This window comes from Leucoraja erinacea, chromosome 6 (genome assembly GCF_028641065.1).
Source record: "Leucoraja erinacea ecotype New England chromosome 6, Leri_hhj_1, whole genome shotgun sequence".
Classification (NCBI taxonomy): domain Eukaryota; kingdom Metazoa; phylum Chordata; class Chondrichthyes; order Rajiformes; family Rajidae; genus Leucoraja; species Leucoraja erinaceus.
This window is the reverse complement of record NC_073382.1, coordinates 45,253,816-45,272,846: the sequence shown is the minus strand read 5'-3', so window position 1 is coordinate 45,272,846 and position 19,031 is coordinate 45,253,816. Positions and strand designations below refer to the sequence as shown.

General features: G+C 46.9%; 1 protein-coding gene across 2 annotated transcripts in view; it reads left to right on the top strand.

Moving 5' to 3' along the window:
• The window catches only part of wdr95 (WD40 repeat domain 95), a 74,609-nt gene that overhangs the window by 1,469 nt on the left and 54,109 nt on the right, over nucleotides 1–19,031 (top strand). For both annotated transcript variants that reach the window (XM_055636870.1, XM_055636869.1), the window contains exons 3-4: nucleotides 14,997–15,050; nucleotides 15,819–15,902. In XM_055636870.1, the coding sequence (XP_055492845.1) occupies nucleotides 14,997–15,050; nucleotides 15,819–15,902 (138 nt within the window). The remainder of the gene's footprint in view (nucleotides 1–14,996; nucleotides 15,051–15,818; nucleotides 15,903–19,031) is intronic.

Here is a 19,031-nt window from a genome sequence, read left to right as displayed (position 1 = left end):
ACTCACAATGCCCCCTCACCTCTTCCCCCCCCCCCCCCCCCCCCCCCTTCCATCCCTGACTTTCAGCCTGAAGGTTTCCGACCCAAAATGTCACCTAAAGAGGTAATAATGGGGCATTTGGATAGCAGTAAAAGGATTAGTCCAACATGGATTTATGAAAGGTAAATCATGCTTGACTAATCTTCTGGAATTTTTTGAGGATGTGACAAGTAAAATGGATGAAGGGGTGCCAGTGGAAGTAGTGTATCTAGACTTTCAGAAAGCCTTTGATAAGGTCCCGCACGGGAGACTGGCGACTAAAATTAGAGCACATGGTATTGGGGGTAGGGTGTTGACATGGATAGAAAATTGGTTGGCAGACCGGAAGCAAAGAGTAGGAGTGAACGGGTCCTTTTCAGAATGGCAGGCAGTGGTGAGCAAGGCTCGGTGTTGGGGCCGCAACTATTTACCATATATATTAATGATTTGGAAGAGGGAATTAGGAGCAACACTAGCAAGTTTGCAGATGACACAAAGCTGGGTGGCAGTGTGTACTGTGAAGAGGATGTTAAGAGGTTGCAGGGTGATCTGGACAGGTTGAGTGAGTGGGCAGATGTCTGGCAGATGTAGTATAATATAGATAAATGTGAGGTTATCCACTTTGGCGGCAAAAACAAGGGGGCAGATTATTATCTCAATGGGGTTAGGTTCGGTAAGGGGGAGGTACAGCGAGACCTGGGTGTCCTTGTACACCGGTCACTGAAAGATGGCTTACAGGTACAGCAGGCAGTGAAGAAAGCTAATGGAACGTTGGCCTCCATAACAAGAGGATTTCAGTAGGAGTAGAAAGGTTCTTCTGCAGTTGTATAGGACTCTGGTGAGACCACATCTGGAGTATTGTGTACAATTTTAGTCTCCTAATTTGAGGAAGGACATCCTTGTGATTGAGGCAGTGCAGTGTAGGTTCACGAGATTGATCCCTGGGATGGCGAGACTGTCATATGAGGAAAGATTGAAAAGACTAGGCTTGTATTCACTGGAGTTTAGAAGGATGAGGGGGATCATATAGAAACATATAAAATTAAAAATGGACTGGACAAGCTAGATGCAGGAAAAATGTTCCCTATGTTGGGCGAGTCCAGAACCAGGGGCCACAGTCTTAGAATAAAGGGGAGGTCATTTAAGACTGAGGTGAGAAAAAACATTTTCACCCAGCGAGTTGTGAATTTATGGAATTCCCTGCCACAGAGGGCAGTGGAGGCCAAATCACTGGATGGATTTAAGAGAGAGTTGGATAGAGCTCTAGGGGCTAGTGGAGTCGAGGGATATGGGGAGAAGGCAGGCACGGGTTATTGATTGGGGACGATCAGTCATGATCACAATGAATGGCGGTGCTGGCTCGAAGGGCTGAATGGCCTCCTCCTGCACCTATTTTCTATGTTTCTATCTATGTTACTCCTTTTCTCCAGATACGCTACCTGACCCACTGAGTTACTCCAGCACTTTGTGTCTATCTTTAGTATAACCTGACGTCATGTTCGGCACAGATATTGTGGACCAAAGGACTGTTCCTGCACTGGTCTACATTCTATGAACAATGGTGGGGAGTGGGAGACACTTTGGACTGGTGGATGAAAATCTAAATTGAATTTGTGCAATGTTCCTCATGAGTAATGCATCTTTTGTTGAAGGGTAAAGTGGCCTTATCTGTGAACTGGGCAACTGAATGACAAATGCTCAGACAAGTTTTATTGTTTGTTTTCCAATTGAAATGTGAAGCTTACTATGTTGTACTGGCAAATGGACCTGATTGACGTGATTAGTAGGAGGCTATGTTATGTTGCTGGTTTACAAAGTGCTGATAGAAAGAACACTGGTCCAAATTCGTAATTACTTTAAAGAAGCTCGGGTCATCTCGACCTCATTAAGCAACAGTTTTTGAAGGAGTTGACGTTTAACCATTTTAAATTTCAACTTCCGTACCAGAAGTAGTTTACGTTGACCGCAGAAAGGCTAATAGCAATGAACATAATTCTGGGTGGGCAATGGACATCATTCAGAAGGGTCTCGACCCGAAACATCACCTATTCCTTCGCTCCATAGATGCTGCCTCAACCGGTGAGTTTCTCCAGCATTTTTGTCTCCCTTTCATTTTTCCAGCATCTGCAGTCCTTTCTTAATCATTCTGGGTGTGATTTCTTTTAAAGAGTCTATTTGCACTGTGGATATTTGGTCATCTTCCTTACAGTATCAAATTCCAACTATCGCATAAAGATCGGGAAAATTCCTTTGGAATGTTTTGGAGAAACTTTAGGTTTATTATAATCATGAATACCGAGGTACAGTGAAAGGTCTTGATTTTGTGAAGACGTTTTTTCTCATCTCAGTCCTAAATGGCCTAACCCTTATTCTTAAACTTTTTCAGCCAGAGAGTTGTGAACCTGTGGAATTCTGCCACAGAAAGCAGTGGAGGCCAATTCACTGGATATATTCAAGAGAGAGTGAGAGATAGCTCTGAGGGCTAATGGAATGGGGGGTACGGGAAGAAAGCAGGAACAGGGCTTACTGATTCTGGATGATCAGCCATGATCATATTGAATGGTGATGCTGGCTCGAAAGGGCCGAATGGCCTACTCCTGCACCTACTTTCTATGTCTATGTTTCTAGATCAGAAAATACTATATACTAAAACCAATCTAGTCAAAATCAATTTCAATCGGTAGAGCAAAGGGGAAGGTACAGAGAGCTGAATATAGTTCTCAGCATTGTAGCGGAATCGGTTCCACAGACAAACTCCAATGTCCGCAATGGGGTAGAGGTGAATGGGACAGAACCGGAGCTTATGGAAGGACCGTTCAGAAGCCTGATAACTGTTCCTGTTTGATGGTGTGCACTTTCAAACCTCTGTACCCTGAAGTTGCACCCTGGCCGCACCCTCTTCTCCCTTTTCCCATCCGGCAAATGGTATAGAAATATGAAAACGTACACCTCCATATTCAGACGGTTTCTTCCCAGCTGTTATCTGGCAACTGAACCATCTAACCAACAACTAGAGATTAGTCCTGAGCTACTATCTACCTCAATTGAGATCCTTGGACTAATTTTGATTGGACTTTACTGGACTTTATCTTGCACTAATATTCCCTTTATCATGTGCCTGTACACTGTGGATGGCTTGATTGTAATCATGTATTGTCTTTCTGCTAATTGGTTAACTTGCAACAAAAACTTTTCATTGTACCTTGGTACACATAACAATAAATTAAACTTAAACCTTCAGCCGGTCGGGACCATAGAGAAGATGGAATGACCTGGTCTTTGATTATGTTCTTTGAAGGCGCACTAATTTGGAAAAAAATGGCTAAATGGGCTTGGTTTATTATTGTTTCTTATCAACAAAAGTACATGGTCAATACATCTGCCAAAGTCTTACTCTTGAAAGGAACGTCTTTTCTATACTGGGGTGGAACTGAACAAGCAGCCATTGGCCCTGGGTCAAGTAAGGATGTGTTTAGACTAATGCCAAGACCACTTGGGCCAGTTGTGCTTGGGAGAATGGCATGTGAACCTTTGGATCTGGTGAATTCCGTAGGTCCTGCTAACGTGCATCTTTGGGGGACTGTACAACGTATTTTTCTTTGGATGCAAGCCTGCTGTTTGTACACCTCTATATATGATCTCCCCTCATCCTCCTGCGCTCCGTGGAATAGAGATCCAGCCTACTCAACCTCCCTATAGCTCACACCCTCTAGTCCTGGCAACATCCTCTTAAATCTTTTCTGAACCCTTTCAAGCTTGACAATATCTTTCCTATAACATGGTGCCCAGATCTGAACACAATATTCTAAATGCGGTCTCACCAACGGTGGGTTAGTTTAGAGATACAGCGTAGAAACAGGCCGTTCAGCCCACCATGCCAAGCCCATGTGTGGGAGGAAATGGAGCACCCAAAGCAAATGCACACGATCACTGGGAGAAGGTACGAACTCCGTACAGACAGCACCCAGAGTCCGGATTCAACCCGGGTCTCTGGCGCTGTGAGGCAGCAATTCTACCTCAGCGCCACTGTCCTGTGTAGTTGACTGATACTCTAACCAATGACAGTAAAATGCTCCGTAAAACCCCGGTATTTGGCACTGGGTTATGTAATTAGTGATTGACTGCAGGTCGAGCTGCTGTGTTAGTTTCCATGGCTGCCGAATTTCTAAACAAGCACTCCAACCGACAACTTGCTCTGACTTCCTCTTGCGACAGGAAGGAGGTGGTGTATAGAACATTTGCAACACTTAACTAAAGCTGTTCAGACACTACTAACCTATGATATTCTTGGGCCATGATTTCTTAGACCTGATAGTACATAGAATAGTACAGCACAGGAATAGGCCCTTCGGCCCACGATGTCCATGCTGAACATGAAGCAAAGTCCAACTTCCATTCCCTGCATATCCATGTGGCCATCCAAGTCTCTTAAGCACCACTATTGTATCTCCCTCCACCACATGGGTGCCTGAAATGCATGGTGCATTCCAGGCACCCACTACCCTCTGTAAATAGATTTAAAAAGCCCACAAACTAACTCCTCCTACATATTTCCTTTTAAACTTTGCTCCTCTCATCTTAAAGCTATGCTCTCTAGACTTTGATATTTACACCCTGGGCAATAGGTTCTGACTGTCTACCCTATCTATGACTCTCATGATTTTATATTATTCTATCGGGTCTCTCTTCAACCTCTGATGCTCCAGAGAAAACAAGCTAACTTTATCTAACCACTCCTTATGTTTAATACCCTATAATCCAGGAACATTCTAGTAAAAATGTCGGCATAGGCAAGTTGGGACGAAGTTGTAGATATAGCCCAGTCTATGACACAGACCAGACCCCCTCACCATTGACTCCATCTACACTTCACATTGCCTTGGGAAAGCAGCCAACATAATCAAAGACTTGTCCCTGTCCCACCCTGGTCATTCCTCTTCCTCCCCGCCCTAGTCCACCGGAAGATTGAAAGCACCAGGCACGTGCCGTCAGGACAGGCAAGGTAGGCACTGCCCACCCTGACTAAAATTATAAAACGGTAATTACTAAGTATAAATAGTAAAGGCATGGGAGAATTATGCCTATCTAAGAGATCGATCTCTTAGGTAGGCATAATTCTCTGTCTTTCAACCGTAGCGCTTGTAACCCTTGAAGGTCTGTGCAGCCCACGTGCCGTCAAGTTTATTTATCACATACACATACGAGATGTGCAGTGAAATGAAAGTGACGCTGCTGGAAACCGTCAATTTCAAGCGGGGCTGAAGGCAGCAGAAATTCTGCCTTTGCAGCACTGGGCAGGCATAGCAGCCTACTGCACATGAGCAGCGCTAGTTTCTTGTCGGGTTTTTCAAATATCGATTGGCATTATTTTAAGTGTATCTTAGGAAATAAAGAGAGAAGAATGGAGTTCATGTACCAATAATGTGGTAAGTACATTTCTTGGTGCTTTATGTTTTTAAATACTGTATTTCCCGGGGTGTGGGGGTGGGGGAGAGCTCCTTTCACAGCGTTTGGGGAGTCTGACCCGGGTTAAAGTTGCGGGGAGGGCAGGAGTGTTGTGAAGGAGGGGGTCGGGATCATGCCACTTGCGACGCTCCTTGCACGGAGCCACCGCATTGAGGCCAGGGGGGAGAAGCAGCTCGGGTGGCTGTGAGCGGCCGCTGGGCCGGACAGCGGAACCAGCCGCCACCTCGGCGCCTTCTGCCGGTCCCCGCTCACCTCTGGCAACTCTCTGTCTAAAAACCTCTCTCCTGCTGCTCGCTGGCCTCACTCATGTCAGCCGCTTCCCGCAAATCCTTAAATTCCGACAGAGCGGTTGAGGTTACTCGGCTGTGGGAATTTAAGGATTTGCGGGAAGCGGCTGACATGAGCGAGCGGCCGGTGAGAGGTGTTCAGACGGAGAGCACTGCCAGAGGTGAGCGGGCCGGCAGAAGGCACTGAAGTGGCGGCCAGTTCTGCTGTCGGGTCCCGGCGGCCGTTCGCAGCTCCCCGAGCTGCTTCTACCCCCGGCTACAATGCGGTCGCTCCGCATCGGAGCGCCGCAGCAGCAGTGAGTGAGTTTACTGGCATTATCCCCGACCACCTCCTTCTCAACACTCCTGCCCTCCCCGCAACTTTACCCCTGGCCAGACTCCCCACACGCTGTGAAAGGAACTCTTCCCCCCCCAATTGGTCCCTTGAACAAGTGTTGCCATTCAATAAGATGACAACTGATTCAACTTTTCCCTCTACTCCTGTTTTTCCCACCATCTCTCCACCTGCCATCACCCTTCACCCCCCACCCATTCAGTAATTCAGAATAAAGGAGACTAGGAAGCCTTGGGCAAATTGAATTGTTACTGTTTTTATTTTTATTTTTACGGAGAGAACAATCTGTGCATGCGCGGTTTAATTTGTTTTAAAAAGCCGACTGCCTGCCTACCTTGAGTAATTACTCACGGCACGTGCCTGGAAAGCACACACCACCAGACTTAGGAACAGCTTCTTCTCCTCTGTTATTTGGCTTCTGAATGGGCCTTCCATAAGCTAGGGTACTGCCAGACTCACCTTTACCCCATTGAGGGACAAAGAGCAATAAAGCAAGTCTATCAATGACTCGCTTTCATAAGATCATTGAGGGGGATTCGGTTTGTCGTAGAATACTACAATTTTCTACAAGTCTGTGGTTGGGAGCATACTGACTGGTTGTATCATGGCCTGGTTCAGTAACTCAAATGAAATGCCTTGGAACAAAGGAAGCTGCAGAAAGTGGTGAACACTGCCTGGTCCATCAGGGATATTGACCTCCCCACCACATACTGCCCGGTCTATCACAGGTACTGACCTCCCTACCACACATTGCCTGGTCCATCACGGGTGCTGATCTCCCCATCGTCGAAGGAATCTACGGAATCAAAAAGGCAGCTAATATCATCAAAGATCCACACCACCCTGGCCACGTTTTCATCTCGCTGCTACCTCAGCACTGAACCACGACGAAATTTCCACTATCGTGGTTGCTTTACGCACTTTGGTTTTTTCAATATCATAGTCTGGTTTACTTCAAATAACTGATAATTTATTGCATATTTATTGTTGTGGTGGTGTTAATGTACCTGTAAAGCTGCAGCAAATAACAATGTCATTGTTCCCGTTCACATCCGTGCATATGTCAATCAAACACACTTGATCTCGATCTTGATCTTAATGTAATATGTATTGAATTGCATGGTTTGTATTTCTGCCTCCTAGTTATATATTTGGTAGTAAATCAATTTTTCCACGCAGCTTTGAACAAAAGAGGTGGCATGGTGGCGCAGTGATAGAGTTTCTACCTTCCAGCGCCAGAGACACGGGTTCATTCCTTACTATGGGTGCCATCTGTACGGAGTTTGTATGTTGTTTGCATAGTTGCGTGGTTTTCTCCGGGTGCTCCTGTTTCCTCCCACATTCCAAAGTCGTACAGGTTTGTAGGTTAATTTGGCTTCAGTAAAAATTATAAATTGTCACTAGTGTGTAGGATAGTGCAAGTGTACGGGGATTGCTGGCCTGTTTCCGCACTGTATCTCTGAACTAAAACTAATAAGCTTGACTCTTCCACTTATTTCTGTGCTAAATTTAATATAATACGGAAGCCAGTGTTGAACTGTGTTTAGTAAGAAAGTAGACACAAAATGCTGGATTAACATCTCTGGAGAAAAGGAATAGGTGATGTTTAGGGTTGAGACCCTTCTTCAGATTAAGAATCAGGGGAAAGGGAAATGAGAGAAATTAAAAGTAAGTAGAAAAATGTATGAAAGATATGCAATAAGCAATGATGATCTAGAAGAGGTGGAGCCCACTATGGTCCATTGTTGGCTGTGGAAGAGGTGATAACGAGTGATACATAGAAAACATAGAAACATAGAAATTAGGTGCAGGAGTAAGCCATTCGGCCCTTTGAGCCTGCACCGCCATTCAATATGATCATGGCTGATCATCCAACTCAGTATCCCGTACCTGCCTTCTCTCCATACCCCCTGATCCCCTTAGCCACAAGGGCCACATCTAACTCCCTCTTAAATATAGCCAATGAAGTGGCCTCAACTACCCTCTGTGGCAGAGAGTTCCAGAGATTCACCACTCTCTGCGTGAAACAGTGAAACTCAGCAGGACTACAATGAAACTAGTAGGTCGGCTGGACTGGTGGAGGGACGGAGAGGGAGAGAGGATGCAAGGGTCACTTGAAGTTGGAGAAATCAATATCCTAACCATGGGTTGCTGCTTTTTGTGTCTATCTTTGGTGTAAAGCAGCATCTGCAGTTCATTCCTCCACATTGGTAGGAATGCGTTCCCTTTCCTGCTGTGTGTATGTACAGCTGAATCTGATGCCTGATGAAGAGCACATGATACATCTCTATAAACGATGCTGCCTGACCCTCTGATCTCTCCCAACACTTTCTGTTTGGCACAAAATCCAGGTTGATATAGGATTTGCTCCAATATCATACTTCAATAACCTGTATTTATTACATTAGGAAAGCACATTGTTCAAGCCATTGTTCTATCCAGCACAGTGGCGCAGCTGGTAGAGCTGCTGCCTCACGGTGCCAGAGACCTCTGTTCAATCCTGCCCTTGAGTGCTACCTGTGCAGAGTTTGCACATTCTCCCTGTGGCCGCATGGATTTCCTCTGAGTGCTCCGGTTTCCTTCCACATCCCAAAGACGTGAAGGTTTATAGGTTAATTTACCCTCTGTAAATTGCCGCAAGTGTGTAGGGAGTAGATGAGAAAGTGGGATAACATAGAGCTAATGTGAATGGGAAATCGATGGTCGGCATGGACTCAGTGGGTCAAAACGTCAGTTTCCATAAGACCATAAGACAGAGGAGTACCATTAGGCCATTCAGCCCATTGAGTCCACTGCCATTTTATCATGGCTGATCTATTTTCCCCTTCAATCCCATTCTCCTGCCTTCTCCCCATAACCTTTGACACCCTTTCAGATCAGGAAAATTGTATAGATTAAGGAATATACAAAAATATACACTCTCTGCAAAATTACTACATTATTCATACAGCATGGAAACAGGCCCTTCAGCCCTACTCATCCATGCTGACCAAGATGCCCTATCCAAGCTAGTCCCCTTTGCCTGCATTTGGCCGATATCCCTCTAAACCTAGATCTAGGCTATATTTCTTAACTAAAAATAAGTAAGATTTAATTGTTCCATTGTCGATGTGTATGACTCTCGAGTAATTCAAAACTGCCTATGGAAATGTTAGTAGTAAACTAGCAGTGTGGTAAATGTTTTTAACCTCTAACCAATATATTATAATTATTGTAAGCACAGAAACCATGCAAAATATATGGTCGTATAACTCAATGTCAGTCCGTGTGGGTAGTGGTGGAGATGGTGTCACTCGAGTTGTGTTGGTTTCCAATGTATAATTTATGACCAGCAGCAATATAGTGGGTTTGGAGTCAGTCGGATGAATTAAGAGCTTCAAGGCAGACAGATTAATTCCATTCTCAAAGAACCTTTACCGGCATGGAGGTAAGCAAATGTAAGCGTGTTAAGTATTTTTACCGTAATGATTAAGATATAACTGCAATGAGTCCATGTTGAAAATTATGCAGTGTATCAGTTTGCTTAGCTGGGAAAGGCTTTTAAATGTATTCCTAACCGGAAAGTGAGGAATACAATTGAATAAATAATGACTACATTGAGTGGATGGACTTTTTTTAAAATAGTGATCTTTCCATAGCGAGAAAAGTGATAAAGAAGCTTTGGATTTGCTGAGTTAGAATTCTCCGGTGTCTACTAGAGTGTGCTAGCAAGCGCAGTAAGTGAATCGTACCGGTCTGTTATTGTTCTCTGTTTCCATGCCCCATTTGTTTATCTCACATTGATAGTTACCTAACCACATAATAGTTAACCATCAACGCTTCAAATATATCAAACGTGACTGCCCCCATTAATATCTCGCCGTTCCTCATCACTGGGTTGTGCAGAGAGTTGCCGAACAAGATTGTTTCTCTATCAACACGAGGAACGTAATCAACTTCTGTCAGTTTTCCAAATGGTGTTTGTTCAAGTCCACAATGCATCTTGCCAATCTTGCTTTTTAGGAATAAATTGCATTAATAAAAAGCACCACTTTTTACCCACTCTCCCACACTGGGGACATTTTACAGAGGCCAATTAACAAACTACAAACTTGCACGTCTTTGGGATGTTGGAGGAGACCCGAGCACCAGGAGGAAAGTAATGCTGTCATAGAGAGAACGTGCAAACTTCACAAAGACAGCACCCGAGGGCAGGATTGAACCTGTGTCTCTGGTGCTCTGGGGGAGCCATTCTTTTTGCTGCCCCGCTGTGCCGCTCTTCTGACTGTAGGAATTGATAGTGACTGAGGTTAGTGGAATGGAGAGTCTTGAACAAAGTGCTGAGCTGCAGATGCTGGTTTACATAAAAAGACAGAGGGTCAGGCGGTATCTCTGAAGAACATATATAGGCAACGTTTTTGGTCAATACCATTCTTCAGGCTGATTGTAGTGGGGGTGGGGGAGAAAGCTGGATGAGAGGAGAGGCAGGGAAAAGCCTGTTGAGCCATAGGTGGATAATCATAGGGAGAGATTGAGTGAGAGAGCATCACACTGAACTACCTTCGGGGCGAGGAGGAGAACTATTCCTGCAAAGTAGGCATACCTTGAGAGGATTTCGCAGTGGAACAGTCTGAAGAAGGGTGCGAACCAGAAATGTTACCTATCCATGTTCTCCAGAGATGCTGCCTGACCTGCTGAGGCTGCCTATAGATCGGGTTATCTGCTGATCATAGTTATGTGGCAGATGTGATGAATGTTCTTGGCTGCAGATGCTGGCGACATCTGTCATCATTCAGATAACTCACCGCAGATTAGGTATTTGTGAATTTGCTGCACCAATAAGGACATCATTATGTATCAGTCAATGGGAGAAACGTGACCTTGGATTTTGGTCATAGCAACCAGCATCAACGCACAGACCAGATAGAAGTATCTCAAATGATGAGAGTCATGGATAGGGTAGACTCTCACAACCTTTTTTTCCAGGGTGTAAGGCCACCAGCATAATCTGGTCACTCTCTCTTCTACCCTCTCCCATCAGGCAAGAAGGTACGAAGTGTGAAAACGCACACCTCCAGATTCAGGGACAGTTTCTTCACAGCTGTTATCGGGCAACTGAACCATCCTACCACCAACTAGAGAGCGGTCCTGACTTACCATCTATCCCATTGGAGTCAAGTCAAGTCAAGTTTATTTGTCACATACACATACGAGATGTGCAGTGAAATGAAAGTGGCAATGCTCGCGGACTTTTGTGCAAAAGCCAAACAACAAAACAACCAAACAAATTATAAACACTATCATAACACACATATTCTTTATACCCTCGGACTATCTTTGATAGCCTCGGTCTATCTTATACCCTTGGACTATCTTTAATCAGGCTTCATTGGATTTTTATTTTGCATTAAACGTTATTCCCTTTATCCTGTATCTGTACACTGTGGATGGCTCGATTGTAATCGTGTATAGTCTATCCGCTGCCGGAAAGCACGCAACAAAAAAAAAGCTTTTCGTTGGACGTTGGAACATGTGACAATAAACTAAACTAAAGGAAAAATCAAATACCAGAGGGCATAGCATTATGGTTTAATTTAGAGATACAGTGTGAAAACATGCCCTTCGGCCCACTGAGTCCATGCTGACTAGCGACCAGCTGGTTCTACCCTACACACTAGGGGCAATTTATAGAGGCCATTTATCTTACAAACCTGTACACCTTTGGAGTGTGGGAGGAAACTGGTGCACCCGGAGAAAACCCACGTGGTCACATGGAGAACGTAGAAACTCCGTACAAACACCATCCGTAGTCAAGATCGAACCTGGGTCTCTGGTGCTGTAAGGCAGCATCTCTACTGTTGCACCACTGTGCAACCTTTAGTCCAACCTGTCCAAGTTTATTTCGAATGCAGAAGACTGTGTGCATTGGTTCAGGGTGCAGTCTCCCGGAAAACTCCGGTCTGTGGAAGATCTGCCCTATTGCTTTGTGGCCTCCACTGCAGACTGTTCACTGGTAGCTCATTCACATTTGACAGTCTCTTCCCCTTCACAGCACCCGTGGTTCCATCGACCTGCACAACACCATCCACAACCCTATCTCAGCACCGAACCACGATAGACTTTCCCCTACCATGGTTGCTTTATGCACTTTGGTTTTTGCAATCTCATAGTCTGGCTTACTTAGAATAACTGCTAATTTTCTACATATTTATTGTTCTGGTGGCGTTGAAGCTGCAGCTTCTGCTTCTTCTGCTTGCTACTGCACAACCGCTAACAGCTGGGCTATCTCATGCAGGTTTCGCTTGCATGGGCACTGGTTGCAAAAGGGTTATTTAGATTTTTATGTTGGAAAGTTTGATGAGATGAGCCATGTCCAAGTTGTCAAACTGTGACTTGAAGAGTGCAAGGTTGGTGCACATCTGGTGAGGTCAAGAAGGATGTTCCACTCTGGGATGGTCCATGGATATAGTGAATGAAGATAGCTATCTTTATTTGCTCTAATTATAGTATAAATAAAGTGACCTGAGGACTGTCTGGGTATTGGATTGAATGAGGTGAGATATGTTACTGGGGATGATGCCATGAGTCTCCCTGTAAACTACATAAGCGGGCTTTGGTGCGCCTTGTGCGCCCAGCCAAGGCTATTTAACATCTCGGAAACACTTGCCTGTCTTGAGTAGTCATTATAGACAAACCGGACTGCACGCCTCTCAACCTTGTCAAGGGTGTCAAATAAGAATTTCATTGTTCCCGTTCATATCCGTGCATATGTCAAACAAACACTCTTGACCTTGATTGTAATGTAATAATGTGTATTGAATTGCATGGTTTGTATTTCTACATCCAGTTATATACTGGTAGCAAATCATTTTTTCCACACATTGTTGAATAAAAATTTGACTTCCACTTATTTCTGTGGTGCATTTATTATAATATGGATGCCAGCTTTATTGAAATATGATTAGTAGGGGAGATACAAGAAGTACAGAGATTTTAGGTACAGGAGGATGAAAACCGTGACCTCCAGGTACACGAATGGGTACTTTCCAACAACCATCAGGCTCTTGAATGCTCCAAACACCAACTAAACTATGAACTGGGAACTGGCTTGGTTGTACCAGGGAATTATGGCTTTTGTTTTGTTTTGTACACTTTTTGTACAAAGTTTTTATTTATTGAACTTTTTTGTTATTCTTTAAACTTTGGAGATACGGCGTGGAAACAGGCCCTTCGGCCCATCAAGTCCGCTCTGACCAACGATCATCCCTAAAGGGCCTGTCCCACTTGGCCGTCATTGCGACCTGCTAGCATGTGGGTAGCATGTGAGTAGCGCGGGATAGGCACATGGAGTGGTATGGAGGAGTGTGGAATGGCGTGGAGGAGTCTGGACTTCATCTTGCATGAAATCTTCGCTCGCCACTGGCCTGTCGCGTAACTGAAGGCCAAAGAGGGACAGGCGCAAGACCCCGGTGTGGTGCAACGTTTCACCTCCAACAGCAGCAGAAGCAGGCAAACGATCGCCGAGCTCGGCCTGGGGATAACGGCCGTTGCGGATCCGGATCCGCCCCTACTCCCAGAACAGGGCCCAAGACGATTGAAGATAGACACTAAATGTTGAAGAAACTCAGCGGGACCGGCAGCATCTCTGGAGCGAAGCAATGGGTGACGTTTCGGGTCGAGACCCTTCTTCAGACTGAAGAAGAGTCTCGACCCGAAACATCATCCATTCCTTTTGGAGACCATTTTGGTCTCTTCCTTCGGGGGGGGATGCGACTTCTCTTGTCGTATCCCACGTCTCCCCCGTCTCCATCTCCGCCTGCGCCAAGGTCTAATAGCGGTCCGACTCCGGAGCTGTGGTGTTCCGACAGTAGCGGCGACCCGGCCTCGGGGCTGGGGCTGTGTTCCGGCGGCAACGGCCACCCGACCCGACCGCGGGCCCAGTGGACGACATCGTCGGGAGCTCACAGTCACGGGTTGGTGACCTGTTCTCCGGAGCTCCCCCAACAACAGCTGCGTCCGCTGGACTGGAGGGCCGCAGCTTTGGCAGCTTCGACCACCCAGGGCCGCAGCTTCGACCACCCCGGGCCGCGGAGTTGAACCGGCCCGTTCGCGGAGCTCGGATTCAGCCACAGACTGACATTACTTACCATCGCCCCGCGGGGTCACAACATCTGAAGCCTGGATCGCCTCGGCGCAGAGGGAGAATAAGAAGGGAAGAGACAAAGACTTAAGACTTTTGCCTTCCATCACAGTGAGGAGGTGTCTGGTGAACTCACTGTGGTGGATGTTAATTTGTGTTTATTGTGTGTTTTTGTCATTTTTACTATATATAGGACTGCAAGGCAACAAAATTTCGTTCAGACAGCAAGGTAGTTGACTTTGACTTTGACTTTCTCACCAGAGATGCTGCCGGTCCCGCTGAGTTACTCCAGCATTTTGTGTCTATCTTCAAATGACGTCACGTGCTCCAGATGGCTATGCGGACCCATGATGACGTGTGTAACTGTCGCGCATCAGTCACTACCGGCCTGTCGTGTAAATAACGGCCAAGTGGGACAGGCCCTTTACACTAACACGTTCCTACACACTAGGAACAATTTACAATTTTAGTGAAGCTAATTAACCTACAATCCTGTATGTGTTTGGAATGCGTGAGGAAACCCATGTGGTCACAGGGGGAACGTACAAGCTCCATACAGACAGCACCTGTAGTCAGCATTGAACCCAGGCCTCTGGCACTGTAAAGCAGCAACTCTACCGCTGCACCACTGTGCTGCCCAATGCTATCTAAAGAGTACTGTGATTACAGATCTGTTGCGCTGTTACCAGCAAGAATTTCATTGTTCTGTTTAAGTGCATATGACAATTAAACATTCTCTATTTTTAAATAATCACTGCCATTTTACTTTCAGATTGAACAGCATGTCTCCTTGACACATCTGAAAAGCATCCAGGCTGCATTTGAAGTGAGTTTACGTCATTTGCTATCAAAGATACAAATTAAATTCAAAGAGGTCCCTGGAGAAAGAAACAACATTAAATTAAATGTGCAAGAAAGAACTGCTGATGCTGGTTTAAATCAAATGTAGATTAAATGTTTAGAGTCATAGTCACACAGCATGAAAACAAGCCTTCACAATGCCAACCAACATGTCCCATCTACACCAGTCCCACCTGCCGGCATTTGGCCCATATCCCCCTAAACCTATCCTATCCATGTAGCTGTCCAAATAGGTTTTCAACATTATGGTAGTCCCTGCCTCAACTACCTCCTCTGGCAGCTCGTGCCATACACCCACCACCCTTTGTATGAAAAGGTTGCCCCTTAAGTTCCTATTAAATCCTTCCCTAAATCTAACTCTCTCTTGAAAACAACCCATGAATTGGCCTCCCCCACCTTCTGTGGCAGAGAATTCCACAGATTCACAACTTTATGCTTTCTCCTTCCCGTCCTCTCTTCCAGCTTCCCACCCGACCTGAAACTTCATCTATCCATAGTTTAAAAAGTACAAAAAGTGCTGGAGTAACTCAGCGACTCGGGCAGCATCTCTGGAGAACGTGGAGAGGGACCTCTGATCTGAAACATCATCTATCCATGTTCTCCAGAGATGCTGACTGACTCGCTGAGTTACTCCAGCACTTTGTGTCATTCTAGTAAACCTTCTTGTAAGTGGGCGACCTGAACTGCATGCAATGCTCCAAATAAGAAATCTGTCTTTGCTTCTGTCTTTCAGGAATCTAGACACAATGGTAGGACACCGTTGGATGTGGATGATTTTAAGATGATAATGAAGAAATGCCTGGGATATCATGCCATAGTAAGTATTGGAGAATGAGCTTGTATTCACTTATGTACCATGTTAATTTTCCCTGTCGTGAGAAGTTTTCACTATCAGTAGGGTGTTTTCCTAGGTCTACCTCCCAACTAGTAGCAGCTGAACACCCACAACTCAAACAAGCCCTCCACAGAAAGAGTGTAAAATAACCTATTTATACAACACAACCACAGATCAGTAATACGATAAATTGTCAGCAATACTGGGTAACCAGACCACAGGTGACCAGTTTACAGTAACCTGATATAAATCACAAATGCTGGAGTAACTCAGTAGGACAGGCAGCATGTCCGGAGAGAAGGAATGGGTGACGTTTCGGGTCGAGACCCTTCTTCAGACTGGTGAAGGGTCTCGACTGGAAACGTCACCCATTCATTCTCTCCAGAGATGCTGCCTGTCCCACTGAGTTACTTCAGCATTTTTTGTCTATCTTTGTTTAAACCAGCATCTGCAGTTCCTTCCTACACAGGTAACCAGTTTGCAGGTAACCGGCCCAGAATTATATGTGTAATTTATGTAGAATTAGACTGTGGGACCCGTTGGGTCCCTGTCACACAGGAGGCTTGCACCCCCAACGCAATATTCCACCACTCACCCATAGCCCCCAACTGCACAGGCGCAGCTCATTTCCCCTCATCCTTAGCATTCTCTCCCCCTCCTCCTTCTTTCCCCTCCCCTCCCTCTCACCTTCCCCTCTCCTTTCCCTCAGTCACTCCCTCCTTCCCTCCCTCCCTCCATAGCTCCTCTCCCCTCCCTACCCCCTTTCTATCCCACTATCCCCCACTTTCCCACTCCTCACCTCCCCCACAACTCCCCACTATCCCTCCTCACCTCCCCCACTGCCCTCCCTCTATTCTCCACTCCCTACCTTCCCCTCCCCCCCTCCACTACTCCCCCTCTCCTCTTTATTCCTCCTCCTCTCCCACTGGTCCCTCCTCAGCTCCCTCTTCCTTTCCCTCTCCTCCTACCCTCCAATCCCTCCCTCCCTCTCCTTTCCCCTACCCTCAGTCCCTCCCTCCCTCCCTCCATAACTCCTCTCCCCCCCTCCCTCTCCTCTATCCCCTCCCCCCTCCACTCTCCCTCCCCAGGATCTCGAGGTTTCCGCTCCTCTCCCTTCTTGTGAGCATTGGCCATCAGCGTGGATCCTCGGCTCGGCCCAGAAGCACCAGAAGCTACGGCTGCGCCTGAGTGTGGGGGGGGGGGGGGGAGAGCGAGGAGAAAAGACGGGGGAAGCGGAGCGAAGGGGAAGCGGGGGGTATCACAGGGGAGGGGGACCAGAGGGGACGGGGCTGGAGATGCGACGCATTGTGATGTCAGTGCATTTGGAACTCACAGCGGGCGCTGAACGCTCTTCTCCGCCGGGATTAGATTCTCCGCTTTCCGCTTGGCAATATATCTCAAGCGCCGGGTCGCTTCCGGTCCCTCCGAAAATTGTGTCCGTTGGAGACTTCCACCGGCCATCCATAGTGTCCCTCAGCTCCAGTAAAGACACGATTGCGCAGGAAGGAGTGGACCGTCCTGCGGAGTGACAGGGGAATCCCCGCGGAGCTGACTGGCAGAAGAGATCGATCTGCGCACACGCATTTATAAAGATTTTTAAATCTCGCTAACTTTTACAATATACCACCGATTGGAACAAAACTTGTTGCACTTGCAGCATGGGAGGGCTGGTGAAATATCGTAGCTGTACCTTACTGTACTTTTGCATTTAGTTTAGGTTATTATTGTCACATGTACCGAGGTACAATGAAACAATTTTTAGTTGCATTCTAAGTCATCTATCCATGTTCTCCAGAGATGCTGCCTGACCTGCTGAGTTATTCCAGTTTAGTTTATTATCACATGTACTGAGGTACAGTGAAAAGCTTTTGTTGGTTGCTGTCCAGTCAGCGAAAAAGTCTATACATGATTGCAATCAAGCGTCCAATGTGTACAGATACAGGATAAAAGGTTTAGCACAAGGTAAAGTCTAATAAAATCTGATTAAAGATGAGTCCAATAGGGCAGATAGGAGGTCATGACCGCACTCCAGCTGATGAGAGGATGTTCAGTTGCCTGATGACAGCTGGGAAGAAACTGTTCCTGAATCTGGAGGTGCGTGTTTTCGCACTTCTGTACCTCTTGCCTGATGGGAGAAGGGAAAAGATGGAGTGAGCGGGGTGAGACTCATCCTTGATTATGCTGGTGGCCTTGCCGAGGCAGCGCGAAGTGGCGGTACAATGGCGCAGTGATAGAGCTTACAGCACCAGACACCCGGGTTCGATCCTGACTATGGGTGCTGTCTGTGCGGAGTTTGTAAGGTTTCCCCATGACTGCGTGGGTTTTCTCCGGGTGCACCAGTTTGCTCCCATAATCTAAAGACATGCAGGTTTGTACATTAATCAGCTTCTATAAATTGTGAATTCTCCCTCGTGTGTAGGATGGTGCTAGTGTTCGGGGTGATCACTGGGTTCGGGATGCTCGGTGGGCCAAAGGTCCTGTTTCTGCGCTGTATCTCGGCCATCTGCAGTCTGTCCGCGTTTTATTATTTTTCTGTCTGTGTGTTTTTATGTAGTTTTTTTATATTTTTTGTTGGGGTGTGTGTGTGGGGGGGGGGGGGGGGGGTGGGAGGGGGGGGGGGGGGGAACTTTTTAAATCTCTCCCTGCACTGGAGACCCGACCTTTTCTCGTCGGGTTTCCGTTGTCGTTGGGGCCGCAACGAGGAGCGGCCTCCAACAGGAAGAGACCGGGGACTCTGGTGCTACGACTCACCGTCGCCGTCGCGGGGCTGGCCGAGTCCGGAGCGGGTGGAGCGGTGGAGGAGCGCTGCTGCTGCTGCGGCCCGACTGGAGAGTTGGAGGCTTCAACGGCAGGTCTGTGGACGGCGGCACCGGGAGCCCGCGGGTCCCTGGAGGGAGACCACTTTTCAAGGCTATCGCAACGGCGACTTCCCCCGCCCGAGTTGCGGGGTCGAAGAGCTCCTGGAGCGGGGCCTACAGCACTGCCCCGCGCGGCTTGGAATGGCCGCGGGACTCTGCGAGCGCACACCGGGGGCTCTAACACCAAGACCCGGTGTGCGACCTCGCACCACCCGGCGTGGCTTTAATGGCCGCGGGACAATCGCCATCGCCA